This window comes from Heliangelus exortis, chromosome 1 (assembly GCF_036169615.1).
Source record: "Heliangelus exortis chromosome 1, bHelExo1.hap1, whole genome shotgun sequence".
Lineage (NCBI taxonomy): Eukaryota > Metazoa > Chordata > Aves > Apodiformes > Trochilidae > Heliangelus > Heliangelus exortis.
The window spans coordinates 163,629,642-163,644,180 of NC_092422.1; the positions used below are offsets into that span (position 1 = coordinate 163,629,642).

Genomic DNA, 14,539 nt, shown 5'->3' on the forward strand with positions numbered 1-14,539 from the left:
GGTTGGATATTAGAAAGAATTTCTTGACTGAGAGGGTGATCAGACATTGGAATGGGCTGCCCAGGGAAGTGGTGGATTCTCCATCCCTGGAGATATTTAAAAAGAGACTGGATGTGGCACTCAGTGCCATGGTCTGGTAACTGCAGCGGTAGTGGATCAAGGGTTGGACTTGATGATCTCTGAGGTCCCTTCCAACCCAGCCAATTCTATGATTTTATGATTCTATGATTCTATGATTTTATGATTCTATGATTCTATGATTCCATGATAAGGTGACTACAAGAAAGCTCGGGAGGGACTTTTTATAAGGGCATACAGTGACAGGATGAGGGGGAACCAAAAGAGGGTAGATTAAGATTAGGTATTAGGAAGGAATTCTTTAGGGTGAGGGTGGTGAGACTCTGGAGCACGTTGCCCAGAGAAGCTGTGGACACCTCATCCCCGGCAGTGTTCAAGGCCAGGATGGATGGGGCTGTGAGCAACCTGGTCTGGTGGGAGGTGTCCCTGCCCATGGCAGGGGGGTTGGACCTAAATGATCTTTTAAGGTCCTTTCCAGCCCAATCTACTCCGATTCTTTGTTTTATTGAATTAAACTGAGTTTGCTTTGAAAGACAGGAGAGCCTTAATGTGCAAAGCCTCTTTTATTGGTTATTGCTAAACCCAGGTACGTGTCTGTCCCTGCGGACAGGCCCAGCTTGCTGGGGAACTCCGCACACAGCAGCGAGGAGTGAAGGAATCAGAGGCGAAAACCGGCAAAAGATCTGGGTTTCCAGGCACTGCAGCTTCCCTTCCAGACCTCTCAGACCTGGAACAGCCACACCAAATGGCGTTCAAGACACAAAGCTCCCTCAGGCCATGATGAATCCCACGCAGGGTGGGAAAATGTGAAGAGATCTTTCATGGGAATCCCCATCCTCCTCAACTCATCCCAACACCGCCTGTAAACGCCGAGCGGTCCCTTCCCTCCCCGGTCACCCCACACCCAGAGTCCTCCCGCTGCTCTCCTCAGCCCATCCTGCGGGCACACCCCGAGAAGCAGGGATAAACCGGCCCGGTTCCGAGCCGCTGCCGGGAGATCAGATCCCGCCCGGGGAGGCAGGCGGGCAGCCCCGATCGATGAGCTCGGCCGCTCGATGCGGGGCCCTGCTCGGCGGTGCGGAGTGCGACCGCCTCTCCCGGAAGCGCCTGTGTGGCTGCGGTTGCCGGGGGAGGCGGCGATGGCGGCGGCGGAGCAGCTGTACCCGCGGAGCTCCATCGAAGATGACTTCAACTATGGCACCAACGTGGCCTCGGCCAGCGTCTACATCCGCATGGGTAGGGACTGGGGCAGGGGAGGAGTAGGGCCGCCCCCTACGAGTTTCCCCCTTGCGAGTTTCCCCCTTTCCACCCCAGCCCTTGGGGAGCGGTCCTTGCGGCCTCCGTATCCCGGGCCGTTCCCCGGTGTTCCCAACGAGTGTCTTGCTTTCTTTTAGCCCCATCGCTTAATTCGGGTTCTGCTCAGTTTTTTAAACCCCCTGGTAAAGCTGTGAGTGGGGAGCCAGGGGGTTACGGCGTCCGAGGGGAAGCATCGAGGGTGAGAGGGAGATGGGTAGCGAGAGGGAAGCCGGGTTTTATCATTTCACTTCACGGGGCTTTTGAGAGAGGGGTTTAACTCATTCCGGCTGGGTTTCCCCTTGCATTTCCAAGTCCAAGCATGATACGTAAGATGTGGAAAAGTTCAAATTGCTGCCCGTAGTTTCAGTGGTTTAACCGGGCGGGTGAGGGCTTTGCCTTTCAGCTGTGAGGTGTTTAAATACTGTTTCTTCCGCTTAACCCTTTGCTTACCACGAGGTCACATCGGTGGCCATGAAATGCTGCTTTGCTGCTAATAGGCAGGTTGCAAATGCCTCCAATACTCATGAAGAAGAAGGTATCTGATCAATCATCCTTGCTGAAATAGTTACAGTGTTATTGCATACGTCTGGGGATAAAAGGAGCTGTGAATTTTTTATGAGGTATTTTTGATAAACAGGAGACTTCTTCCTATAAAAATACAGTTTTATCTTTGGAAAATAAAGGAAGCACAAAAGAGGTGTTGCCACTAGCAAAATTGTGTCTGGATTACTGTTGAACTTTGTGAGTGTAACTCAAATGTTATTTGATTTTTATTGTCCTTATTCCAGCTTTTCTGCGGAAAGTCTACAGCATTCTTTCCCTTCAAGTGCTTCTGACCACAGTTACATCAGCAATTTTTTTGTACTCTACTGGAGTGCAGGCATTTGTTCATGAAAGGTAAATACTAAAAAGAAATGGAGCTGTTGATCATGTATTAAGTACAGTTTGTGTAGGTTGTTGCTCTGCAACACTTCAGTGTTCATAATAATTTTTGTACCCTGTGTTTTTATTGTGAAAATTTATGTTTATTGTTACCATTAAAATTAGTTTAATCATCACTTATATTAATTGGACTTATTTTAATATTTACACTATCAACTCATATACATCTCAATTATTGACATTTCTTGTTTCATGATCCAAGTCTATTAGGAATGCTGTAGTTTATAGGTCCTTGTTCCAAAAAGCTGAATAAGTGTCTTGTGCCTCTCCCCCTCTTCTTCCCTGCATCTTGCTTTTGGTTTGTTCTTTTTTTTTCCCTGAAAACTAGTTTGCTAAAATTCCTGGGTTCTTGCTTTTTGCTTATCAGATTTTAATGAGAAAAAAACAAGTCTAAAAAAATCAAACTGATGAACCAGAAAAGAACAACTGGGGAAAGGAGGGGAGCACTGAGTCTGATTCGTGTTTTCCCCTGACTGCACTTGCAGACTTTGCTTTACTTTCACTTCTACTTTCACGATTTTTGCTTTTACTTTTCATTTTTACTCTTCACTTCAAAGCCCAATTTAAAAAGGTGCATCGGACACTGTATGAAAGTTTTAAAAATTATATTTAAAATTATCCTGCTGACTGAGAACTGCTGAGTTTTTTTGTTTGATTTTGGTCCAGTTTTTCCTTGAAGAGATGCCTGAATGATGTAATTATAGCAAAACTTACTGGTCAGGACAACTGTCTTTGGTGCAGATAGTGTCTGTGTTTCTTGCATTCAGGTGCTTATAGAAATGGTTCCCTGAATGTGGAGTTTGTAGGAGGTGAAATAATACATGGACTTTAATACTTGGTGTTTAGTACAGGTGGAGTCTTCTTTTCACACAGGTTCATCTCCAGGTGATGAATTCCTGGGCAGTCTTTAGCTTCAGTATGAAAAAACTTGTTTTTATTTGTGTCTTCACTGTTTTTAACTAATTACTTGTGGTGGTATGTTTTGGAACAGTTTTAGGGTAAAACTTGCTTTACATTTACATAGGATATACAGAGTAGTATCTTTATCTAGGTGGTCACTTAAAAACTTGGGTTTATATAAACTGTTTTCTTTAGTCTTCCAGTTATTTTAGTTGTGATTCCTTTCTTCTATGAAACCTTACAGGCCTGCCTTGCTCTTGATATCTGGGTTTGGATCTTTGGCTGTTATCGTGGCACTGACCATCTACAGACACCAGCATCCTGTTAATTTATACCTGCTTTTGGGATTTGTAAGTTTTTATATAAATTCAGTGTTAATAGTCCTTAGAATATCTTTCATTGTGGTGGACTCCTTTAAGCAAACTAGTGGACCAGTGGTGGCTAAATTGTTTTTCTTGTATTCCCTGAAAGGTACCCTAAATGCTTACCAAGTTCTGGGTTGTTTTTTTGGAGGCTCTGTCCGGAGGTTGTTCCTAGATAACCTCTTCTTCAGGTTTTTTTCATTATCTTGGAACTGGGTTGTTTTGTTTTGTTTTGTTTTTTTCCCTTGGCTTTTGTGTATATCTGCTCTCTTTGTTCTATTGGTGTCAGTGATTTTTTTGTGAACCTCTTGGCTCATGCCATAGCTACTTTTATCATCTTTTACTATAATGAAACTTAATTTGAAATTACTTTTTAGAAGAGCTCAGGCTAGCTGTTAATAATATGTTTGGTTTTAAGTTAGGTGTTTCAAAACAAGGATAAGTGTCAAGGAAAATTGATGCAGGCATTTAACTGTCTGACATATATTCAGTGTTGAATGAAAATATCTCAAATATTGTAAAGTCTGCAAAAAAATGAAATCAGTTAATTTCTAATAGCAGCTCTGAGAAATGTTTATAACCCTTGAATGGTTTTTAAGAAGTGTGGTGAGAATGCTGTGTGCTTTGAGTAGAAAACCTACATGACATTCTTCTATAGGAGCTGTCTCATTTTCAGCTTAAATTGTATTATTTTTATGTAACACAACTTTTAGCACATTAAGGCAGTACAATTGCCATTTTCTTGTTAAAAACTAAATGTTTTCATGTACAAAGATTTAACAAGAGGGCTCATGGATTGCATAACAGAATGGGACTCACTGCATGTGAAGTCTCCATATAAGTGTTTTGTGGGGCTTTTTATATATCCTTGTGATTTTTTTGTTTTTACTTTTTGTAGACCCTACTGGAAGCACTGACAGTTGCCATTACAGGTAAATGTTAGCCATCCTATTGTCCCTTTCCATAAAAAAATTGGAAAAGGAATCTAGTTTGTTGTACTAATTGTCAAATGAGATTCCTAGGTATGACAGTGATAACGAACCCCCTGTTTGAAAATTTTAATGACAGTGATATGAGTTTAAAAAAAAAAGAACAGAGAAGTGAGGGAGAAAAGTGGATTCTGAAGATTCCAGAACTGGAACTTTATAAACTTGAAGTGAGAAATGAGCTTTGCCATCTGTTCTTTCTTTACAGAAAGAATGTTCTCTGCTATAAGGCTGCTCTCAGCAGAGCTGATCTGCAGGTGGAATAACTTCATGTTCCCTCTGTTTCCTCCAAGGAAATTCCTTCAAGTTCAGAGAGTTCTGTGCTTTGTTGCCAGGGTTGAGGTGGGGCAGTGTGTGAGGAAATCATGGTATCACATAGCTCTGTAGCTTCCAGTACAAATTGAATCCTCTTCACTATGGTTTCTTGTCTCCTGCAAAGAAGACCCAATAAATAGTCTGGGGAGAGAAAAAGACTGGGGAAGAAGGAAAGAAAAGAGTTCCACTTGTTACTGTATCTTTCCCTTCCTACCCCCTAATCAATACTTTTATGAGCCTTTACTGATTGTCTTCTGATTTTTTTTTTCTCATTTCAATATCCTGAAAAATTCAGATAGATTTTTCCTTAAGATCTTGCATATCTGGGCTTAAAAATACTTCTTTTTAAAATTATTATTATTTTTATTGTGCATGGGGAAGATCTGTTCTCTCAATTTAAGAAGCTACAGCTATACTGTGGCTGTCACTATTTAGTGTACCCTAATTTAGTTAGTGCTAGGGACCATGGGTCCCATGATCCTGATTTTCAAGTCCAAAGGCAAGTTCAGGCAAATTTACTTTTGTTCACAGTTAAGATTTTGGTTTTTTCCCCTCTGTCTGTGAAAGTTTAAATTTCTGTTTCCTCCAAGTCATTTAGCAGGTACAGAGTGTAGTGTTCTGTAAATTACAGTTTACTTCTCCTGTTTCTAGTGAGTTTCTATGATGTGTCCATCGTCCTGCAAGCCTTTATTCTAACTACTGCTGTGTTTCTTGGACTGACTGCATATACCTTGCAGTCAAAGAGAGACTTCAGCAAATTTGGAGCAGGGTATGTTTGTGTATTGATGCTACTGTTGATATCAGTACTGCTGATATTGTCATGCTGGTTTTGGTTTTGTTAAGCTAGTTTTTCCTTTTTTAGTACAAGCTTTGCAGATATGTTAATGAATACAGGTCAATAGAACATGCTTCAAAGGGTTGGTGAGGGTGTTATTTTTCTTAAGTTATTAATTTTATCCAGTTCTGCTTTTTGGTAGGATTTTTTTTCTGTGTTTTATGATTCTTAAAGGCATAGTGTTACACTAAAAATCTAGTTTACCTGAATTTTTAACTGGGACAGAAGGCATGCAGCTGCTTCAAGTATTTTTAAGAAAATTAAATTAAGGTCGTAACTTTTGACAGCTTTATAAAAGTGAGTTTTACTGCTGATTCCAATGAACAGTTGGCATCTAAGGATTATGGACATTTATTTACCAAATATATTATGAAGAGGTTTTATAGGAATGGAAGAGATTTTAAGTAAAATTTAAAAGAAAATATATTGTTGCTCACAGTTTAATTTTTTTTTCCAGCCTCTTCACTTGTTTGTGGATTTTAATCTTCTCAGGCTTATTGAGGGTAAGTTACCTTGTGTTCAAGGTTAAAAAAATAATCTTTAACATAAACCTTGTATTAACCTCTAGTTCGAGTGTAACAAAAAGCTTTTGGGCAGTCCAATATAGCTTAATGAAAGAAAATTCCTAACCAGATCCATTACTGTTGCAGATCATGCTGCTGATCTTATAACCATTCACTTCCAATTCAGATTTTTGTTGGATGCTGTTCTTACTAATGTAAAAGTGGTATTTACATTGTTGGACAAAATTTTTCAGTCAAGATCTACTACTTGAGTGAGAGAATGTGAGGGAGTTTTGGTGTTTAGTTGCATTTTGTTTTTCTAATTTTTCTACTGTTAATATTCTGGAGGCAAGAAATTCCTCTCTCTAAAGTGGAGGCACTTTTACTCAGCTGAAGAGATTGTGTGAGTGGGGACTGTATGAAAGAAGAACATTAGGATGCCATTGTGATATTGTACTTGTGTGTACACAACAGTAAAAAGACAGCATGTATTCCTGTTTTAAGTGTGTTGTATCATTATGCAGGCATCTTAACACAAAATAATATTAAATTTACAATTATCTTTTTTACTGTTTCATTTGCCTCCAGCTGTTTTTCTACAGTGAGACACTAGAGTTGGTGTTTGCTGCTGCTGGAGCTCTCCTGTTCTGTGGATTTATTATTTATGACACTCATCTGCTGATGCACAAATTGTCCCCTGAAGAATACATCCTGGCTTCAATCAATCTCTACTTGGACATCATTAATCTCTTCATACACCTGCTGCGTGTGCTGGAAGCATTTAATAAAAAATAGTCAAAAGCAGTGTGGCTTGACTATAGCCTATGTATGAAGTTAAGTACCTACGTAGCATTTGGATGATCTACAAATTGTGTAGCTCTGTCTTCTAGAGACTTTACTACTCTGTCATTCCATGGATACTGATCCCTCCTTGGGGAAAAAAAAAAAAAAAAAGAGGCTTTTATGTAGCTAAAGTTCTTCTCTAGAACAAATAATATGTAGTTACCGTGCTGTCATCATTTCAATCACTTATTTAATCACTTTATTTGCACTTCATGATTAAAATGTTGCCAGCTTCCCTGTCCTCCAGCGGTTGCTCCAGGATAAGCCTCTCACTCTGCTGCAGCTGCTGGAAAGGTTTCCCATGGGATTACCAGTGTGTGTACCCCACAAGGCTGAGCCTCAGTTTATCACTGTGCAATGTTTTAGTAAGCTACAGTTTTATTTTCTGGGTTTTGTTTGGTAAAATGGAAGGGATCTCTGGAACAGAGATGCTTTGTTCTTGCTCAGGGCTCTCAGATTACCAGGTGCTCTGGGAAGGAGTAAAGCAACCGAAGGGAACGCCCTTCACACGCGTGTTATTTATTGCCCACCTCTCAGCGGTCTGAAAAATCATTTGAGATCGATTCTGGCGTTTTAGCGGCTTGTGCATATTAAGGTTAATTGTCCGGAAATAAAAATCGGGACACCTTTAGTCTGTTTATTATTTTTTCATCCATCCTCTCGACACTTTTGTTCTTCCCCGCCATTATTTCCTACCCGAGCTCTCCGCCGGGTTCCGGATGCTCCTCGGTGCGCGGGGCAGCGGGGTACTGCGCGCCCGCTCGAAGACTTACGGTAGCACCGGGGGGGAGGGGGCGGGGCCTGACGTGTCCGCTAGCGCGTGCGCAGGCCGCGAGGGCCGCTCCGCGCGAGGCCTCGTGCGCGGTGCGGGAAGGGGGGGGAGGGGCGGCTCGTGTCCGCGCGCTGCCCGGCGGTGAGCGGGAAGGGGGGGGGAGGTAAAGGGGGGAGGATACGAGGGGGTCCCCGGCCCTTGCTTCCTTCTGATCCCTTTCCTCTTCCCTCAGGAGATGGCGAAGAGCCTGAGGAGCAAATGGAGGAGGAAGATGCGGGCGGAGAAGAGGAAGAAGAACGCGCCCAGGGAGCTGGAGAGGCTGAAAAAGATCCTGGGAACCAACGCGGACGTCATCATGGAGGAGGTCAAGGAGGTGGCGACCGTGCTGCCCCCCGAGAAAGTTCTGGAGCAAGGGGGTGAGTTGGGCTCTAGAAGGGCCGCGCTGGAGCCGCGGGGAGGCCCCCTTGGCAAACCGGGGCAGGGCCCGCTCCGGCTGTCAGGCGGGCCTGGCTCTCCCTGGGCCTGCCCTGGGCTGGCTGCCCGGCTCCATCCCCCTGACAGTCACGTTTCTGTTTGATTTCACTACATCAGTTCTTCTTTTGCAGCCACTTTAGTGCAGGGATGTCCCGTCCATATGTTTGTTACTGTTTCTGTGACTTCACTACCGTGAGCGCACTTAGTGTTATCCCAGGTCGAGAACAGTGAGTTGGAAAAACAAATATTTTATCTTTTAAAGCCGAAAGAGGCTATTAAGTCATTGAACCTGGTCATTTTGCAACATTAGCTTCTGAATTATATCTCTTCACTTGGGGAGCAAACTCACTGACGTTCGATTTACTCGTCCAGTATTTTATGGAGAGATTTGTGAAGACATCTGATGAGTGAGAAGTCAGCACTTTGCAATGGTTCCAATCACAGAGTCATATTTGCTCTTAGACTGGAGGTTGGGTGTTGTTTTCCTCCGGGGGGGTGGGGGAAACATAAAAGTTGGACCTAAATCAAAGTAATTTGTAGAGGTTTTTATCAAGAACAGAGTGTTGGCTTTTTCCTTTTTAAAAGTACTGTGGCAAGGTGGGTGCAGCAGGGACACTGGTTTTGTATGCTAATTAATCCTGCACTGCACGTGGTGCAGGTGTGGGTGGTATTAAGTGTCTATAGATGATGCCATCTTCCTTTATATTTTCTGAACAGCATAAAATCTAAAGGAAGTTACCCAGGAAGTGGAAACAAAGGTTTTAAGTAGCTGCATACTGGGCAGGAATCAGAAGGACATCTTATTTTTCCAAAACTACAGTCCAAATTAAATTGTAGGCCTTTTTGCTTCTCCAGTTTGTGCCACTGGAGCTGTTACAATACACAAAGCTGATGTGAGCTTTTTATCTGGCTTGCAGAAGTCTCATGAGACACCACAGTGGAGATACAGAATAATACCAATAATCACTGTCAGTCACACAGCAGCTTTTGCCACTGCTTCAGGAATTAAGAAAGGGAAGTATGGTAGCAAATTATGTAGTTTGTATTGAAAATGAAATTTGATTGCTATATAAAAATACTTACTTGATTAAGGGTAGATAGCTTGGAATATATCTGTAATTTTATCTGTGGTTCTGATTTGTCCTGTGAAGCAAATGTAAGAGGTGTTCTTCAGGGGATTGTTAGAACTGAATTTCAAATTATTTTGCAACATTGTCAGCCTTCTGACACAGAACCTGAAGTGGAGGAAACACCTTTAAGTTTTAAATGATGTTTAAGTTTCTGAAGCAAATACCTGGCTTTATGTCACTCCTGCATCCCTTCTAACTCTCTTGGAAACCTTTCTACAAGTGGCCAGTTTCACCTGGCCTTTTTAGAGAAATAGTAGCCTCAGAAAAAACTAAGAGGTAATAATAATACCCAAGAGGTATTTCTGACATCTACAGTTTTGGTGAAAATAACGGTGTCTTCTTTGTGAGGACTTCTCATCACTGCTTGTGGACACAAGGGAGTTCACATTGCCAGATATTATTAGCACTGAAGTAGATGAAGGCTTCATCATATGTGCTTTACATATATAAGTGAATAATTTTCCAGCCCAAGAAGGTGTATAAGTGTATTTTAGGGTTGTTTTCCTGTGTTACTTGAAGGTATTTTTCACAGCACATTTTGAAATACCTTTTTTCCATTCTTTGTTGTTAGGAAAAAAATTCAGAAGGCCTTGCTAGAAATGGTTGTTTTAAAAAAACTTTGTGGGCATACACCTTTTTTTTTTTTCTTTTTGATAACCTACTTTTATAGCTCTTTTTTCTTAGCTTTGTATCCTTTTTCTTTAACCTCTTTGGTAGATCTTCTTTATGTCCTTGGACATCTTCTGTTCAGAAGTTTTCTTTTTGATCCTGATTCCTTACAGCATCCCGGAGTGTAAAGTAGGATGAAAATGTTATCCTGTGTTAACTGGTAATTTTTTTTCCAGTAGTATTTCTTCATCTAGTTAAGGTTGCAGCAGACATTCATCGTGGCTGTGTTTTGGTTTTTTTTTTTCAGTCCAAATTTGTGTAACAGATTAACCTCAGTTGTATGAGAGGACAGGAATTGGAGAAGCAGCTTACATAGAGTTGGCTTTCTTTGGATGTGTTTGTTTTTTTTTTTTGTCTCGTGTTGTTAAAGGGCATCTCTCCTTCTATGGCATTTTGCAAACAATGCTGTTAAAAAGACTGCATGTATCTCTGATGTTTCAGCAGCTGCTTTGCTCGTGGTGGATCTGCCTTTAGTTGTGCCAGCAGGCTGTAGGCCCCTGTGCTTTTCCTCTGCTGACTGCAAGTCAAATACGACCTCTCAAGGAGAGGCTGAGGGAGCTGGGGCTGTTCAGCCTGGAGAAGAGGAGGCTCAGGGGAGACCTCATCACTCTCTACAACTCCCTGAAAGGAGGTTGGAGCCAGGGGGGGGTTGGTCTCTGTTCCCAGGCAACCCTCAGCAAGACAAGAGGGCACGGTCTCAAGTTGTGCCAGGGGAGGTTTAGGTTGGACATTAGAAAGAATTTCTTTACCGAGAGGGTGATCAAGCATTGGAATGGGCTGCCCAGGGAAGTGGTGGATTCTCCGTCCCTGGAGATATTTAAAAAGAGACTGGATGTGGCACTCAGTGCCATGGGCTGGTAACTGCAGCGGTAGTGGATCAAGGGTTGGACTTGATGATCTCTGAGGTCCCTTCCAACCCAGCCAATTCTATGATTCTGTCCCAGCTTTAGGTCTCCCTAAGCACATCTCTGTGGTGCAGATTCTTGTGGACGAACAGCATGCTGCAGCTATTGAAGCAGTGTGATGTCCTTTTCTTCATGACCTTTGTCTTCCAACATCAGGCAGGCACAACAGAAAGAAGTCTTTCTTCCTCTCTGTAAAATCTTGCAATAAAACCTTTTAGACTTGCACACTGGTGGTTTGAAAACAAGATTGAAATTAAATAACAGAGCACAGTTGAAATCTGGATGTAAGAAGGTGTTATCTTTGCAGCCTTGTCTCGTTCAGATGTGATGTTCATGAGGTGTTAGCTAATGGGACTTTGCTCTTGGGAGTGACCATGTCACAGGCAGTCTTCTTGATCCTATTATTCCTCTCTTTCTGTCCCTAAATGTCAGACTTGCCTTTATGCTTGCTTTTTGAGGCAAATGTAGTATCACTGGCTCCTGCTTTGTGCCATCAATGTGTTTGAGCTTTTCTCTTTGTTTTTCTCTTGTCTTCATCTACCACTGAATTTTTTAGAACCAACCTCAAACCTTACTTCATAAAAAGTGTTTAATTGTGCATATGTTTCATTAAGCCTGTGGCTTCCTGTATGTTTGCAGTATTTGGTGGAGACCAAACACAATGTTGTTAGGCAGAGCACTGGAACAGATGGCAGATTAGAGAATAAGGTGCTTTGCCCAGACATGAACCTTTAGGGAAAGTTCTGCATATTTGCTGCAAGCTGTTGGAATTTCTGGGTTGAAGTTGTAATGGCTTGGAAATAGCATTTTCTATAAAGCCTTCATCTCTATGTAGGAATCCTGTTGTGAATAGGGATTGTTGTGTATATTTCTCTGTCATTTTTGTGAAAAGCACTTTCTATGAAGCTGGTTCATGTGTTTTACTCACTATACATTTCTTTTTCAGATGACAGCAAAATGGAAGTAGATAACAAACGAAACAAAAAAACTCTTCTAGACAAGCATGGACAGTACCCAATATGGATGAATTCCAGGCAGAAAAAGAAGATGAAGGCACAACGTATTAAAGGGAAAAAAAAAAAAAAAAAGGCCAAAGGCCTAGTCTGGTAAAATCAGAATTTTGAAGATCATGAATAATTTACTCAAGTACATTATATTTTTGTGCTTGGCCACCAAATGTAATTTACTGTATTGTATGAACTTTCAAAGAGACTATTAGAAAAATGGTGAAAGCAGAACCAATTGGTGTCTGTAGAACTTAAATATAAAAAAGGAAGCTGAGTGCCTTTGAATAGACCAAGTGTCTGTGGTTAACTGGTTTTGTGAGGGGGAGGGTCTTTGCCTTTTATATTGTGAACAATTAAAATGCTGAAGGAAATCCTAGAAATAAGGAAGCAATAAATGTTACTGTGATGATAAATATTACTGATAATGATACTGTGGTCTTTGTCAGTGTAACTTGGATTTTAGTAAACTTAAAAGATTCTGTAAATTCACCGTGTATTTTAACATTTTCAGAAAAAAATACTTCTGTTGTACCAATTTGGTTTGCTTTTAACATCTGGTAATTTACAAAAATGAGCTTCTAACATGTAATTTAAGAGATTACACTCTGAAATCAATACCAAGGCTTCATGAAACTTCTGTAAGTAAAAGGCAAAGTGTCAGTCTGACTTTAATTTGCAGAGAGAAGGTTGTTGGAAGAAAGAAGTCTTTCACTGTTCTCTGTTTCTGAAATACTGTTGGAACTAAATAACTGAAAGTCAAGCTAATTCTTTTGTTATTAATGTGGGAGAACGCAAACACACAGGTTGGAAATAAAACAGTTTTATTTAAGACCTTTTCGGAGCTTTACTAAAACAAATGAGAATTTACTTTTCCACATGTATTTTCAGTAGCCTTGTATTCCTCTTAAAATGGTACTCATCTATCATGCTTTACAATGTGGGCATAGGATAAAATACTGCAGGATTGCATAACAGATGCCATTTATATGTGATTAGCTCCAGTTCGTTGCACGTTACTCGGCAATAACACGTGATGACAGATGCAGGAATTAGTTGCCCTGAAAGCTGGTGTTTTTAAAATGTCTCTCGTTTCAAGGATGGAAACAATTACAGTACCTGGTCCTGCAGTATGTTGCCTGTTGAAGTACCATTCGTTGAGACAGAGCATAACCTTTGTCCACCTTCATCCAAGATGGGTTTTGTAATTGCCCACAAGTTGTGGTATGTGTCTGTTGGGGAACTTTGGAATAGGGTCTCACTCTTTTAAAGTAATTACACTAGCTTATACTGTGCTAAAATCCACTAAGAAAGACTCAACCTTGTAGAAATTTTAGTTTTTCTGGAAAAATACAGTGAGTTTATTATTTTTCAGGGGGAAAAATATTCAAGTAAAAAACCCACAAAGGTGGTGGAGGAAATACCAGTGCATTGTCTGTTTTCACGTACATTGACAGTTAAATGAGACTTGCTAAGATGTTTATATCAAAAGCTTACCAAATTATACGCCATTAATGATTTTGTACTTTAAAAATATTTCCATTAAGTTGATTAATACCCCTGCTAAAAACCAGATGCTTCTCTTTTTTGTTTTCTAGATAAATGGATCTAGATTTCAGCATCAAATGTGTTAACATTTAGATTAGTAGTACTTTAAAATTGATTAATATGGAGGAAAGTACTCTGTCAGGTTAAGAATTATGTTTATCCAGAAATGGAATGGAAGGAGCAGTCAGTTTGCAGTTCCTTACTCAGGCTGTATTTTGCTTGATGTGTGCTTTGGGGAGTCGTGGAGAGGAGCTTCTTGAGTTTGAGTGCAAACAGTTCTGGGTTTTTCCATAGAGGAAGCACAGTGCTACTTTTGATGTGCTTGTTTGTAAATCAGATTGCTTTTGGGCAGCTGCTGGTGGGAAAGCAGACTGCTTTTCCTGAGGGGAGATAATTAAACTGGCAAAATACTCCCATTTCAGTGTTGGCTTCAGAGTTGGTTTATTTTCATTCTTTAGGTGCACAGCCATACTCTTCTGTCTTCCCTTAATGAAAGCAGCCACTGCTGTACTTGCCTTCCCCTCCTCTTGCTCTGCCTCTTCTCGTCCTTCTGTAAGAGAAAATTATTTGCACAACTTATTTCTGCTTTTATGACCTGCCCTGAGCTTTGTTGCACAATTTTATTAGTCTGCTGCATTTGTGACCAGATTAGGGATTTGAATCTGAAATGGGAGAAGGCAGATGCTGCACTGATCTTGTATTCAGCAGTTGCTTTCTGCCAGCTGAAACAATACTGGCTGTGGGAGGTATTTCCTTCATGGTGTCCAGGATAAAGTCAAACAGGTTCACTTAAACTACAGATATTTTAAGACATCCTGTTTGATTTTTTGAGCTGAAACAGCGGACAAGAAAGTAATAAACTTTGGTCTGTAAACCTCAGCAGCTTTTGGTCTACTCCTGATGTGCCATGTACAACATCACTTGGGTGAAGATGAGTTCTCTCTGGGCCAAGAAGGATTTAGAGCATGTGGTTGGGT

General features: G+C 41.1%; 2 protein-coding genes across 3 annotated transcripts; both read left to right on the forward strand.

Moving 5' to 3' along the window:
- The first annotated feature begins 1,155 nt into the window (after positions 1-1,155).
- Positions 1,156-7,691, forward strand: TMBIM4 (transmembrane BAX inhibitor motif containing 4). Its single transcript, XM_071733458.1, has 7 exons — positions 1,156-1,314; positions 2,163-2,271; positions 3,461-3,566; positions 4,477-4,510; positions 5,531-5,648; positions 6,172-6,217; positions 6,806-7,691. The coding sequence occupies exons 1-7, from the start codon at positions 1,218-1,220 to the stop codon at positions 7,010-7,012; spliced, it is 717 nt and encodes a 238-aa protein (XP_071589559.1). The 5' UTR covers positions 1,156-1,217; the 3' UTR covers positions 7,013-7,691.
- Positions 7,692-7,875: 184 nt separating this feature from the next.
- LLPH (LLP homolog, long-term synaptic facilitation factor) lies at positions 7,876-12,890 on the forward strand. Of its 2 annotated transcripts, none has more exons than XM_071733461.1 (3): positions 7,876-7,924; positions 8,065-8,248; positions 11,957-12,890. In XM_071733461.1, exons 2-3 carry the CDS (start codon positions 8,068-8,070, stop codon positions 12,118-12,120), a joined length of 345 nt encoding a protein of 114 aa, XP_071589562.1. In that variant the 5' UTR covers positions 7,876-7,924; positions 8,065-8,067; the 3' UTR covers positions 12,121-12,890. The 2 variants fall into 2 exon arrangements, with proteins under 2 accessions (XP_071589562.1, XP_071589561.1); XM_071733460.1 differs by having other exon boundaries at positions 7,880-7,973.
- Positions 12,891-14,539: the final 1,649 nt, after the last annotated feature.